The sequence below is a fragment of the Haliotis rufescens genome, unplaced genomic scaffold (genome assembly GCF_023055435.1).
Source record: "Haliotis rufescens isolate VD_foot unplaced genomic scaffold, xgHalRufe1.0.p SCAF_1, whole genome shotgun sequence".
Taxonomy (NCBI): domain Eukaryota; kingdom Metazoa; phylum Mollusca; class Gastropoda; order Lepetellida; family Haliotidae; genus Haliotis; species Haliotis rufescens.
The window spans coordinates 80,173,681-80,189,502 of record NW_025963779.1 but is presented as its reverse complement, the minus strand read 5'-3'; the positions used below and the strand labels follow the sequence as shown (position 1 = coordinate 80,189,502).

At 42.8% G+C, this 15,822-nt stretch overlaps 1 protein-coding gene across 1 annotated transcript in view; it reads right to left on the bottom strand.

Annotated features, from left to right (window-relative positions):
* Positions 1–256: 256 nt before the first annotated feature.
* Positions 257–15,822, bottom strand: part of LOC124143806 (arrestin domain-containing protein 3-like) — a 43,639-nt gene continuing 28,073 nt past the window's right edge. Inside the window, exons 4-7 of the mRNA XM_048401867.1 lie at positions 4,773–4,955; positions 3,898–4,080; positions 2,733–3,354; positions 257–1,799 (exon numbers count right to left, since the gene is read on the bottom strand). Coding sequence (XP_048257824.1) covers positions 1,636–1,799; positions 2,733–3,354; positions 3,898–4,080; positions 4,773–4,955 — 1,152 coding nt within the window. The 3' untranslated portion in view covers positions 257–1,635. The remainder of the gene's footprint in view (positions 1,800–2,732; positions 3,355–3,897; positions 4,081–4,772; positions 4,956–15,822) is intronic.

Below are 15,822 nucleotides of genomic sequence, written 5' to 3'. Positions count from 1 at the left end.
TAATATGACGTCATTTCTGCTGTGGATGACGTTTCACACTACCAGGAGCAAGCTGTGATCCAGACACTCCAGTATCGATCGCAGAACTGTGTGGATCGGATTTGATTGTCACCGTTTGCCCCAATTGTGTGCCGCATTGAAATCGCGATGTTTCCGATGTTCTATCCAGCCATCACATTGTGCATTCCAAGCCTCACTTTCAAACCGGAAGTTGCGAAGCGTGAGGGTCAAGTACAAACAACCATAACGCCGGACCTTTCACAAAATATTCACCAATAAGGTGTTTAATCATGCTTTGACCGAGTGTTCCCAGGTGCCTACAGTGATTTACACGGTACAATTACAAATATGACAAAATATATAATCATGTAAAACAATTTTGGCATTATCATGTAAATTCAGTACATATTGGAAAGAAATAACAAATGTTCACATGAAGTACAGAAATATCCATTGATATAATCGCGCGGAATAACACGTTTGTATTCTACAACGAATATTTCGGAGAAATATTATTTACAGATCCGACTACAAATAAAATCTGATTTCATGAATGTTTGACATCATGTTGTGTTTTTTCTACCGTATACTAATGTATCCTTTGAATCTGTAGCCACTTTTTTTATATAACCACAATGCGTTTGGATTCGAACCCAAGACACCTTGTTAAAAAGCCTGCTGCTATCACTACTTGACGATGCAGGTGTTTTGCTTGTTCCTCTTGGGTCGTATATCACCTATATATTACACTAAAGGACATTGCGTTTCAACAACTTTTTATTCTTCAACATCTTTTATTCACTCTTATACACATAAATTGGACCAACACAAGCATCACATATAGGCAGGGTTATTCGAAGATGAATAATTAAACGTGAATTTACCCGTCATCATCACTGTGGACAGCTGAGAATATTGGCTCCTGTCACGTCATGGATTAGATTAGCCAGTATCCACTTTCAATCCCCGAATGCGAATCCCCAGACACTGCCGGATCCCCAGGAGTGGTTGTGGTGGTGTTGGAGGTGCGTTCATGTTAACTGCGTCCTCGGCATCGGCCACGTCACCCTTCGGGGCTTTGACATTATGGGCGTCCCACACCCTTTTGTGAACACCTGGGTCTGCATGTGTATACAGTGACCGTTAGACAACGTCCCTTGACAACCCGTGCCGGTTTTCATTCGTGATGCGTCCCCTACGTGTCAACGTCGTATACCCTATTAAGATGCGATTCTAACTGTGCGTATCCGCGTTATAGTGCGGTCCGAACAGCACGTGTCCACTTCTGTCTGGATACCTTGCAAAGACGCGTGTGCGCTTCTTTTACGCTAGTACGATGCGATTGAGAAGGCACGTGTATATTTCGCATTCGCACAGAGGATGCGATTTAAAAGAAAAATGTGCACTTATTCGCAGTTTGGATTCGAATCTGACAGCACGTGTCCATTTTTTGTTCGCTGTTACGATACGGTTTAGTCACTGCGTTTCCGTATCTTGTTTTCCGTGTCAGCGTGATTTGTAAAGTGCTTTTATAAGCTCATTCAGCGTTATATTGCAATTCTTACAGTGCCTTTCTGCATCTCATTCACCGTTGTATTGCGGTTCTCCCAGTGTCTTTTAACATTCCATTCGCTGTTACGATGCGATTCTCACAGTCCGCGTCGGTTTCTCTTTTGGCTTCTCGAAGTCGTAGAGCACGTACAGCGGTGTGTAGTACATGTCTCCTTGCGTAAACTCGTCGTCGTCGTCGTCCCGCACGTAACGCTGGCCGAAGAAGTACTCCGAGAGCATGGGTGTGGCTGAAACATTACGTGACATGATCGATATAAACCTAAATATATAAAATGTTTTTAACCATACGATGCTACGTAGAAAAGGGTTGAATCCCCAGTAACTAGACTAACATATACACAATGAAATCTATTATCACACAATACATTTCTCTCCTCTATAATTAAAATATTTAAATTTCCTGATGCTGTTGTGGAAAAGAGCTGGCTGGAGTTGGCTAGACTTACTTTTATATAAATCTAGATTGGTAATTTTGTGTGAGTTTCTGTGTGTGTGTGTGTGGGTGTTTGTGTGTGGCTGCTTGTCTTAGTCGGAAATAACCTGGGTTTTATCGTGCTACCCCACTGAGATACCCTACCGCAGTTGAAACCTGTATACCCCACTCAGATATAGTATACTGACTCCGAGTCGACCAGTCAGTCCTTATTTTATCTCTTTACTTTCGAGTGCCCGGAATGGTAATACGTAGCATATCTTAAATTCGTCAGGTGTGATAGGGCCGGGGATTGAAACATAGCAGACACTATTATTGCAACGTACAAATTACTGAAATGAGGGTCGTCGAGTATGGTAAAACGCCGCTTTGACGAGGATTGGAGCATTAGGAAACCTAAACTTGATTTCATAGAACGTTGCCATGTGGGGATTCGAACAGATTCTGGGACATGACAGACTATAAAGCTAAACACGTTAGCGACACATCACATATAACACTAATGGCCATTCCATGTTGCTGTTTGCGCTGTTTTCATGTGTATTCAAATGACGTGTTTCACTTTACACTGAATGTCATGAATGGAGATCTGAATGGCTTCAATCCTCTGTGGAATAGTCTAAATGTAGCGTAAAGTAGAGTATCATTTACTGGAACATTAGTTTTCCCCCGAGTCTCTTTGAGAGATAAAAGTGCAACAAGAACATTAATAAAACAAATATCTTACGCATCCACGTGCTATCTCCCTGTGCATCGGCGGATGCTCCTTGAGGATACGGACCATTTGACAATCGTCCATCTGCACCATGCGAGTACATCTGATGAGACGGCTGCCCTTGAGGATGAAGGTACGGGCGACTTTGTGCATAGCCTTGGCCGTGACCCGGAGGTGGTCCATAGTTTTGACCTTGACCTTGACCTTGCCCATAACCCTGAACACTGTTTTGACCATGGCCAAAGCCTTGCGCCTGTGACTGTCCATAGCTTTGGCCTTGAAATTGACCATGAGAATTGAGCTGACTGTATCCTGAACTTGGAGGAAAGCCGTAGCCAGGGTGCGCGTAGCTGAAGGCGATGCCAGGAGTGCTGGGTTGACTGAACGGGTAACCAGGGGAGGAAGGACTCTGGCCTTGACTCGATTGGCCATACGTAGGGTTCAGCACTGAGTTGGTCCAGCCTATGTTATTATTGGGGCATGACGGCGGTGGTTGTGGAGGCCTATCGACCGGTGGAGTGATCTGATTGTTTCTGATATATTTTTGGACGGCCGAACGAACTGGGATTGTTCCAATGAGGATCTCTATTGGTATCGCTAGGTCAAACGCTGGTCCCACGGGGTCTACACGTAACTGTAAAAATACAAGTCAAGAGTAAAATACAGTGTACTGAATTAAATAACACTGTTCACTGAACACATGCAGTATTTCACATTGGTGTAGGGCGATGTTACGCCGGACACCTTGGTAAAATAAATAAAAGGGACAAAACCCTTTCCGTGATCATAAGATATAGCCATTAAATAGTAATATATAGAGTCCATTGTACGATTCCGACTAAATCATGAGCATGTGTTGATGAATCACTATCAAGTAATGATTATACCAGTTGTTCGCGAAAAGGTGGGCGTGTCCCGCCCTACCGGTGGCACCTGCCACAAGCACATGCAAAGACATGCCATTGTTCACCTGAAAAGACACGGGGACATGTGGTACAAGTCAAAAAAGGGAATTGAAATCTTGGTAGAAAACAAGCAGGGCACGGAACAGGATCTGGATTTCGAACCAAAGACTAGTAGGATGCAAATGGTTGCAACTATGCACAGCTAACTGAGGTGCCTTGGGTGACTTAACATATAATTATTATGCACAATGTGGCATTTTTACTTATCTCACCTCGATGATGTATTTGATGTCGATGATGCTGCAGCCGAGGAGGAAGGATGGTGGCAAGGGAGGGATGATCAGCTTCTCGCCGTCCCATATGTCTGTGTCCCCAGTGGCGATTGGTCCCCGCTTCAGTTTCCCGACCTGCTGGGTGACTGCTCGAGTCTTGGTGGTGGAGTGGAATACTGTTGTCTGAGAAAGGACGGCAATTGTTTGAATACGAGAGTGTGTTGGTTGTCAATAAACGACACACCACTGTGGACATAGCATGCTTGAAACAAACGGTTCTGGTGTTTCCATACTTAACAACATAGTGTAACAGCTTATTGTCACAATCGATGTAATCAACTAATCAGAAGAGGAAACAAAGCAGCGATCATGCTTTTGACATACCAATACTTTGACTACAACACCCATTTCCAGAGTTGGACAAGACTTTGTCATTAAAACCGTATGTCAAACTGAGGCATTATCCCGCAGGCATTGTTTTACGTAGGCAGCCCTGTCTACAGGAGACCGCATTTGGCGCATGTCGACTGTAACAGGGGCGGGGTCTTTAGGCTGAGACTTGACCCCGATTGGGCTGAACGTTGCTCTCGCTTTCAGCCAATGATGTGTTTACAGGCTGCCGTAATAAGTTGGACTACTCCGTTAAATAACCCACATTCACTCAGTGGAATAAATCATAAAATGTAACTTAGCACACATTGCTATGTATCCAGGACCGCCAATCGGACGAGGCTCGTCCTCTTAATATAACGATTAAAACAGAGTTCATATCACGACGTTGCATTGAAAGAATAAAGTCGACATTCTTCATCTCTGTCTTGATAACAAAATGCCAGTTAAAGATATTGGAGTAAGGACATCAAGAATCAGCTCACCATCTTCAGTTCCACCGACGAGCCTCCCATCTTCCTGGAGGACATGTTGTTGACCTCCCCTGTGATTATGATGGCCTCCCCGGGGACATAGCTCTTCTGTTGGAGGCCGAGAACGGCACTGACAGGGCCCGACCGGCAACACAGGCAGCACAGACGCTTATTCTTCCTGGACTGAAGAGGATGCTGAAAGAAAATGAGTAGGATGAGTCAGGAGCACCAGATGAGGCTACAAACGCGAAACATGTCTCTGGAATCCGTCAGTTAGATTTATTGCCTATACGAAGAATATTTTTCACGTTTCCAGCGTCACATGAAGCAGACATTGTTATCCAAGCTTGACATTGAAATATAGCCCAGCTCAGTTAGTGTCCAGTTTGGCTTGTTGGCATTTTTGGTTGAAAAAGATAGAAATGTGTTCCTCCCTCATCACTTTTGTTTCCAAGAAATAATATTTTATAAGTCTACCTCCTTCCGTCATATCTTATGCAGCTAAAAATATTGAAACACATTTCAGTTGTAAATATTATCTAATTATTATGAATTACAATCTTGGTGAGGAAGTAGATGCATTTATTTCACTGGATCCAAGCGCAACTAAGGATTTTCTATAGAATTATGTTTTTTCCAGCTTCTGTACGAAGCTAAAGGAAGCCATTGCGCGGTTCCAAATGACTGGAAGACTAAAAGCATCATGTGAGATTATAAGGTCATAATGGCATTCCCTTCTGCGCACAACACCAGTAACATAACTACAATTATTGACAGTGACGCTGAAAGTGAAACGAAAATGCAAGCCTCGTTTTGGGACTAAACAGCGCATTGAATGAGCGCTCGATGACAAGGTAATAAAATACGTATAATGATATTTGGATAGGAAGAGGCCTGAAAGAAGTCATACTATTGGTTCCCTTCTGATTACAGCATGGGACACGAGTAGCCCAATTGCCAAAGTCACCGCATTTCGCCGTGAAGAGCTGCTTCTCGTATGTGCACCAGGGTAATCTGATTGTGGATTCAGATCCCAGAGGGTTCGCCCCTATTATGATCCTTGAAGCTTACCACGCCCTCCCAAACAGACTGAAGTCATGGATTTTATATGTTCCACTTAACACGTAATTCAGTGCTAGGAAAACACTACGACACTCGGGTAATCTTCATAAATCTTCTCGCAATTTTGAGATACTGTCAAAAGTCAGGCTGTTCATCATCCATGTCCGTCAGAGGAGATTCCATATAACCATATTGTAATTGAATATTCATCATGATTAAATGTAAGACGCGTGTAACTTCTAAAAAGATAAGGAACTGCTTGAAACTAGGTCATATGCATTTAGGTGAGAGATGCATGTCTTACTTCTGGTTAAGGTGGGGCTGCGTAACATTACTGATACCTAAATCAAGCTTACGTGTCGAGAAGAGACTAAAATAGACCATATAACGTATTTATCAGAGCCGCAACAAAAAGCGTTGCTGAGTGATAAATCAGAGGCACCTGCCGTGCCAACAATTTATTTCTCAGTGTTAGCTCGCTAACGAGCAACTTGGGATCGCTTTGGCACATACCACCGTCAGGTTCCGATCTGTCCAGCACAGCAGCAATTAGCTACAGGAAGACGTTGGGTAAATGTGAACTTGATGCTGCGGACGCCGAAGAAACAAGTCGACTAGATGATTACTTGGTGTTTATTAGATATGGACTTAAAACACTTATTTGAAGAGTTTTTCTCAAGTACATTTCTGTCTCCGGCGGGGGTTACACGCGTTGAATAATTTTCTAAGCGCCTCGTTCGTGAAGGATGAGCATTGAAATCCAAAGACACGTGCTCCATCTAAAGCTAAAAAAACTACATATAGGGTTTCTACCATTACAAAGAAACGACGTCGTGTTTAACGGCCTTAATTATATTAAATCCAGCGTCTTGAGCCACACTTGTATGTTAACGTGTGTGACGAATGATTAACAGAGGATCCTTGGGTTATCATATAAAAGAGGACTGATATAATACATTTAGCAAAGTATGTGTGTATGCGTGCGTGTGTTTGCGTATCCGTGCGTGTGTTTGTGTGTGTATGTGCGTGTTTGTGTGGGTTTTTGTGAGAGGAGGGGCAGAGTTGCGTCTCGTGGAGGTCCCAGAATCCGTTGGTTCGAAAGCCAGATTCCCCATGATTCTCATTCTCAGAGTGTCAACCCAATATCGTGTTCGTGGGTCTCATCAAATTTGTAAACAACTAAAAAATGTTTTAAAGGGGTAGTGTGTTGATACCTGCCTGGTATTGTAGTGATAAAACAAGGACTGGTCGGATCGGAGTGAGTATTTTGCGCGCATGCCCGTCGCTATAAATGTGCAATATCTTGAATGTGGCGCTAAACTTTCACCTTCTCTCACTTTTCATTTTATTCAGGAATAGGAACTTTCGCTATCGAAAACTGATCAAGTAAAAACAGAATTATGTGTCTCTTGGTATATAGTCGATCAATTAGCACGCTTCTTTGAGAGTGGCGATAATTCGAGGAATTACACTTTTTGATTTGCCAAACATTCGAGCAACTTAGAATATTGAAGTCCCCTCTCTATCATACCAACAATTCTCCTTTTTCTCTGTTCATTGAGATACTGTCTTGGTGGCATTTTTATGCGTGTGAATTTGAATTCACAAAAGGCGCACACACTTTGGATTCTGCGTGCACGTGCACCACGTGCTGTTCATGCATGATGTGACATTTCATTGTGATCAGATGTTGCGTTCAGACACATGTTTGATTCACCAAGGACATACAAAGATCACTTCCTCTGAGTCACCAAGGACAGACAAAGATCACTTCCTTTGAATCACCGAGGACAGACAAAGATCACTTCCTCTGAGTCACCAAGGACAGACAAAGATCACTTCCTTTGAATCACCGAGGTCAGACGAAGATCACTTCCTCTGATCCACCGAGGACAGACGAAGATCACTTGCTTTAAGTCACCGAGGACAGACAAAGATCACCCCCTTTGAGTCACCGAGAACAGACGAAGATCACTTCCTTTGAGTCACCAAGGACAGACGAAGATTACTTCTTCTGATCCACCGAGGACAGACGGAGATCATTTGCTTTGAGTCACCGAGGAAAGACGAAGATCACTTGCTTTGAGTCACCGAGGACAGACAAAGATCACTTCCTTTGAGTCACCAAGGTCAGACGAAGATAACTTCTTCTGATCCACCGAGGACAGACGGAGATCACTTGCTTTGAGTCGCCGAGGACAGACGAAGATCACTTCCTGTGACTCACCGAGGACAGACGGTGATCACTTCCTCTGATCCACCGAGTCCAGACGAAGATCACTTGCTTTGAGTCACCGAGGACAGACGAAGATCACTTACTTTGAGTCACCAAGGACAGACGAAGATAACTTCTTCTGATCCACCGAGGACAGACGAAGATCACTTGCTTTGAGTCACCGAGGACAGACGAAGATCACTTACTTTGAGTCACCGAGGACAGACGGTGATCACTTCCTCTGATCCACCGAGGACAGACGAAGATCATTTCCTTGAGTCACACTTACGCTGATTCACCGAGGAGAGACGACGTACATATACCACTGATATGAGGACAAGCGAAGTACCTTTCTTTAACACACTATTGATTCCCACAGTACAATAATCTGCAGTTCGTAATAGCTCGTTATCTAGTCTCATTATCTTAAGTCCTGAAACCCATTGTGTGATTACATTCCACAAATAGCTTTGTTTAGAACCACAGACGACGCCGACGATCTATAAGTACACGTGTATCGGTATGCGATGTGTATGTAGCTGTCGGGAAACATTAGGTGTAACTTCACAGGCATAGATATAATTTTTATTTTTTTTTTCAGTTTTCAGTTATTGTGCAGTGACAAAGAACAGACCATGTGATATGGTGATGAACACGCCAGGAATGCGTTCCAAGTAAACACCATAGACAACGGCAACGTCTTGAGATACGCTTGTCTGGCAGTTTGAAAGTAAGTTACATAAATCTGAGTCTTAACTAGATCTGCGTGAAACTGACAGTGAGTGATAGAAGATACCATATCTTTTCGATGATACATATCACAGTGTACCTGGTGACTAAAACAAATTGGAGAAATACAAGTCTATAAAAACAGGAACAATCTCGGAAGCGGCTTAGAAGCAGATCTTGTGCTTATCCGACACAACGTTCCTGCGTTCGGGTGTGCACGCGTGTCTCACTTTGTGATTAATAAGAACGTAAGGGAGCATGAGACGACATCCTTTAACTCTCAGTAAGTGAAAACAGCTAAAAGTAATCGGATGATTACATTCCCAGATAGTAAATGATTATGTCTCGATCTCTACAACTCATAACCATAATCTTCCATAACTAAATATTTGTTTTCATGTTTGCTCTACATATGATTTACTGTTGACACTACACGAAGAAAACGATTCTTTAGAGTGGTAATAGCGTTATGGTGGGAAGCACCACAACATTGTATATACGTTGTTATCAGGGGGAATACAGGATCAACCATTTCATCTAAATGTTACTCGGCTCAGGGCAAATTGAAAAAAAGGTTTAGTTCCGCTTTTGGACAAAATAAATAACTGTCAGATGAAAGGTTAGATTTGTGATCTATGATAGATGCCTGAATAGAAAGTCTGTCAGTCCTAATCGATAACTCTCATCCATAAATTTTAAGCCTGTGTTTCTGAAACAGATTGTTATAGTTGCCGTCAAAGAGACATGATTGCCCAGGGATATGTCAGGAAATTTATGATGTTGTCGCTCACTTCTAACGTTGACATTCCCTGTGACCCTGGGTTTATGTGTAGACATGTCATCTTGCCCTTGTTATACAAAGACAGCATGATGGACGCTAATCGCAAATAATGCTGGCACATCAGGGTAATTGTATCCCGATTGCCGGCAATTTAACTTCAAAGATCTTTGACCACTTTGAAGTTTATGCATCAAAGCAACGCCAAATGACGTGTGCACCTTGTGTGATGTCAAACAATTTTGTTTGTTTAGTAAAAATTGGTGATGATGACAACATATCATACGCTCAGTGAAACGAAAACCATTACAAAGATGACATATGTTTTGCATTTTCTTTCCTTTTCAGTGATCCATTCATATAGTTTTCACCGCTATTTTGCCTCTAACGCCCCATGGAATCTGTTCGAGCAAATAATCGAGGCCGATTGTTCTCTGGCGTTTGTTGTTAGTCCGTAAATGCGGACCGCCACCGTGGTCTAGAGGTAGAGCGTCTGGCCGGAGGTTTGATCGGGGTTTGATCTCCGCGGCCGCGTCATACCAAAGGACGTTAAAAGATAGTACTTTTTGTTACCCTGTCTGGCGCTCGGCAATAAGGGGTTAAAACAAGGACTGGTTGGCTTGGAGTCAGTATTTATGTTAAACAGTGACATGGTATCTCAGTGGTCTAGCATTATAAAATCGGCATCGTTCCGGACTAGGTGCAAGCAGGATCGCGTGAATATTGGCCATTCATGTCCGTTCTTTCAACAGAGCACAACCGTCATTGATAATGATGGAAATGTGACGCATGACGCTCTACTTAGAGATATAAACGACATCTTAAATATCCTCCTTATTACATTGCAGTAAGATGTAACTTTTGCCTAAGGTACAAGTATCGTTTTTAGTAAGTTTATCCTACACACATGGAATGGACAACATGTTTAAATTTTATCCCGAGAGCCATACTGCTTCTAAGCATGCAGTGTGATTGTTCATGGTTGTACGTATAAGATATATGTTATCATTGAGATGACTTTGTCCATCCCTCCTAAATTCCGTGTATGTATACCATTTGGAACATGCATACCAGGCAGAGGCAAGATTTAACCAACTTGTTTTATATACAGTACGAAAACAAAGTCCTTAAACATCGCGATGTTATTGAAGGATGACGGGGTGCTATAGCAACTGTTCGCGTGTGTAATCGTCATTCCAGTCGAAGCAGGACCTCCATTACTGAGCTTGTACATGGACATGCGACTCAGAAGGGTTTGCTCAGAAACTAGAATGTATACGGCTTCTGAAGGAGCAAGGACGATGGGGTAGCCTAGTTGATAAAGATTTCGCTCGTCACGCCGACGACCCGGGTTCGATTCCCCACATTGATACAGTGTGTCAAGAACATTTCAGGTGACTTTCGCCGTGAATATAGTGTTAACAGCGGCGTTAAACCATACTCACACACTCACTCACTCTAAAAGAGCCATCTAACTGTTTTGCATCAAATATGACCTCAACCTCAGTACATGTCCTGTTTCCTTAACGACATGACAAGTATATAGTTGTTCCCACTGACAATGCCTCAAATAACATAACCATAAAATGTAAGCATCACTACATTAATTGTTTGGTCAAAGCATTTGGTGTAAGTGACATATCTAATAATACCACATATAGGGCCAGTGTGTTAAATGAGGATTACGAAGAAATCTGTCAAAACCACGCATCACTTTTATGAACATTTAGACTTGACTATAAAACATGATGATACGCCCGTTCCTGTTTTGTACTGGATTCCAAAGCTCCGCACAAGGAGCTATAGATTGCAGGGTCCAGCAAATGTACCACACAATCTATAACCATGATCCTTAATTTTATCAAAGGACTTTCGTTATAATCACACAGAGTTACTACCATGTCTCTCATAACCTCCAAGGATTTCCTTCATCGTTTGCTATAACAGAAAAGGGCCACGTTTAATTATGTCAAAACATTTGACTTTTTAACTTTGTACACCACAATGGCACACGACAAACTTAACGGAAAACTTCATTCCTCGGTCCATAGATTTAGTGGTGATCATAGATATAGTTACATCTATCTTCGGGTACAGGACAATCTGTCCAAACCAAATGAAAGCAATTGTCATCGAAAGGCTTATAAGAAAACAATATGTGAAATGCTGGACTTGCTCATTTAGAAATAGGAGATTTGGGTACAAGGCATTCAGGCATCCCCTTGTGCACCAACTGTGCTCCTCTTCTTGCTGATCTGTTTGTTTATGCATCCGAAATTCTGCTCGGATCGGCAAAACCAAAACAAGTTTTATGGCCAGGAAGTTTGACTTCAGGTGTATCAATGATCCGATATCGTTTAGTAATGGTCACTCCGTTCCACTCATTTACCCATCTGTACAAGAACCGCCAGTGAAACCGGCTCATAAACTGTTGATATGTATCTATCTATCTATCTATCTATCTATCTATCTATCTATCTATCTATGCATAAAGATTCAGAGTGACAAAAACTTCTTCACAAAACTAAGATGATTTAACTTTGCCTTTACGTCTGTCAGTATCCCAGCAGCTGCAGCCTTTGGTGTCTACATTTCACAACTTTTGAGGTACGATCTAACATGTTCGTTCTACGAAGATGTCAAAAAGCGCAACATGCAACATGTAAGGCCTTGATAAGGCTTTCAAAAGGTTTTAGTGCAGACACGTGGACATTTTTGACACACCAGTGACACAACTGATGTCCGATGCAATTCCCTATTTGGACTCGTAGTACATGTTTCCCATGTGTTTTTCAGGTGACCAATTGACTTGTCTTAGTAATGGGTCCTTTACACAGGATGGCGACCTTTGTGCCTCCCGTGTGCGACCATAAAATTTGCCAGGTCGTCGTTGGAGGCTCAAAGGAGGCAGAATGGTTGCCTAGGTCGTTCAAATGTAGTACACAGGAGGTTCAGGCATCGCCATGAACGCCATGGTCGCCGTCGATTTTTGAACATCTTCAAAACAGTCGCACAAAGGTCGCCGAGGAGGTTGGTTGCTCAAAGGTGGCTCAAAGGCGGCAGAAGGGAGGCACAAGCATTGCCGCTGTTGCAGAATAAAGGCACAGTGGTCGCTCAATGGTCGCCAGGTAACAGATGCGTTCTGCTGAAATATTTTCCCGCCAATCATGGGCAACGCTTCTGCCTCCTTTGGGCGATCAACAGCGTGCATTGAACGATGACTTTGGCGACCACCATGCCTCCATTCGGCGACCACGGCAACCCTTGAGACACCATGGCAATGCTTCTGCCTCTTTTCTGCCCCCTTTGAGCTACCTGTAGTGCCTCCTCAGCCTGCCTATAAATAGAGGGCATGTACCTGCAGTGTTTCATTGTGGTTGCAGACGCTGAACAACTCGAGCACTTACTGCTGAACAACTGCTGGAGCAGTTACATAGAAACATGATTTTCTGGGTTTAGGCGACCATTGAGCGTCCTGCCTATTTTTTGATCGCTCAAAGGTAGCACAAAGGTCGCAGCCTTGTGTAAAGGGGTATTAAGTGTTCGTGACGGGTGCCAGAGGTGGGGCATACCTGTTTTTTACGAACACCTGGTATCATCACTACTTGATGGTGATTCATAAGCACTTGCTTAAGATGAATTTTGAATCGTGCTTTTAATTTCATTCCATTATGGAATGGTTTAGTCGCTTTTAAGATCTATCGAAAACAGTTCGTTATGTCAGTCACATTACAGCACTGCGGCGTTATATCATTGAACTGAAACCTGTCCTAAAGAATCTGTCGTATTTACTGAACACCACGAACGACATCTCTGCAAAACATTCTGCTTCCGCCATGAAATGCATTAACATTGATTGGAAAGGGGATATAAAATTAGCATACATACACAGCAGATAGGAATTTCATAGGTTGGACGGTGTAATACGATAAAAAAGCGACATTCGAGTCATCTATATGTTCCATAAAAATTGTTTAGTATTGAATTTTTATATTGCCTACTATGACTATTCTCTCATTTGGTTTCACCGTGGGAGATGTACAATAGTCACAACCATAAAGAGGCCTTTAAACACAGCCAGATCCATCAATGTCCCTTGTAAATTAACAAGGGTATTTCAAGGGTGAACAATCTCTTGTAATTTAAGTGTTTCTCCCCAAGCTGTCGTCCCAGATGTTCTCCCTGAACAACGGGAAAACATATTTCCCCAAAGAAATTCTATTCTCTGCACTTACCAATATAACAATAGCTATCTGTAGGCTACGTTGTGCCAAATACACAACAAGGCATCGGTACGGGGCAAACATGTTATTCTCTTTGAGAAGGGGTTGAGTACCAAGAGGAACGCTGTTTGCTTCAAGGCAGCTTGTGGTTGCTATCTCCACAGCAGCTGACGTGCATTAATAAATGAAGCAGCGGTCTTGTAACTCAGGTAGCGGTGGACTAGGGGGCCTATCATTTAAATGTTCAGTCAGCCGACCTCATTGCTGTACGAGGTGATGGTGAAGACACGTGTTGTTGGCGTTAAGGTTTAAAGATAGGAATGGTATCTTGTATACCGGTCCAGTACAGATGGGTTAGTGTAGCGGCAAATGTTGAAAAAACACATTCGTTTGGATAATGCTGTCCAACAGATGTTGCTATTGCCAGTATCTTTGGCTTAGTTGTTCGTATAATTATAAGATAAGGATATCTCTGTTGTGATCCTGGAGAGAGAGAGAGAGAGAGAGAGAGAGAGAGAGAGAGAGAGAGAGAGGGTACGTGTAAATAGGATGAGGGTCAAGTCACAGAGTGGTATATTCAATGTGTTTTAATGTTATCTGCAAAATGAATTCGGGTTTGAAAGTGTTAAGCGGGATAAATAAAAAAATCATGTGGGTTTCAATCCATTCTGCATCATGATCGGGGGAATCAGTTGAATTAGAGGGGATTTAAAATATTAGTTTTTCTCTCATATAGCTAAGAATGGCATGTTTACCGCCCGAAAACAACTTCATCAACAAATCAAGGATTTCGAGTGTTCAAGGTGGTAACGTAGGAAGTGCAGTCGGCAGGACATGCTCGCCGTGACACGAGTGTCAGGGGAGTGTTCTGGCACCTTGTTTATATACACACAACCACGCGCGTTGCCTGGGGTGTTAGTGGCATCAGGATGTACTGCTTCAAAGACTCCCGATCCCCGTCCACTAGCATAAACCATCTTCTATTTGTGTCCTGCTACATGCGTTCCGTACGTTCACGTATCACGCTGGAAGGAGAATCCCAGTAATGAGACACACCATGTTACATCATCAGACTTGTTCAGATAAACGGGCGTGACGGTCTTAGGAAAAAAATAATCTTAAACATACTGGTGTCTGGTTAATTTATTAAATGTTGACAGTGTTCCATCTCCAGCACTAGTTCACAGGAATATTAAACGTCCACGCAAGAGAACAACCACTCTCGCTATTTAGCGTTAAAGACAAAATGGTAGTGAAAATAATATGAATGGATAACAGAAAATCAGTTATGACACCAGGTGTTCGCGATTAGTGTTAGCATGTCCCGCTCTACCGGTAGCACCCACCACCCACTGGATCTGCACTGTCAGTAAGTGCCTAACGCTGTACATCAGTGCTCCTTCCACACAGGACCCGTGAAGATCCGGGGTAGAATAGATTCTCAGCAACCCATTCTTGCCGTAAAAAGCGACTATGCTTGTAAGAGATGACTAACGGGATCGGGTGGTCAGGCTCGCTGACTTGGTCGAAGCAGATCATCGTATCCCGATTGCGTGGATCGGTGCTCATGATATCAATCACTGGATTGTCTGGTCCAGACTCGATTTTTTACAGACCGCCGTCATATAGCTGGAATATTGCTGAGTGCGGTGTAAAACAACAAATCAAACCAACCTCCCACACAGCGGCATGTAATCATTCACGCCTTGACCAGATAAGCAAGTACAAGTGGACCAGCCATTGACTCACTCAAGGATTGTGATCCCACGAAGCTAGGGCAATATACTTCTATACTCATTTATACGTCGTGTATTACGTTCTACGTCATACAATAGCCTATACATGCAACAACCTGAACTCGCACTGCATGATTAATACCCGGCATTTAAGTTTCAGTTAGAATCTGAATTGTATATTACGGATCCTTCATTTAATTTTTATCGTCGTGAATTGACAAAAGTCTTAAAGGTATGTCCAGGTTAGCTGTGGAACAAGGACGATATGCCGGTGTCATTAAAAGTCAGTGGTTATATGTCACATGTCATTTACATGGAG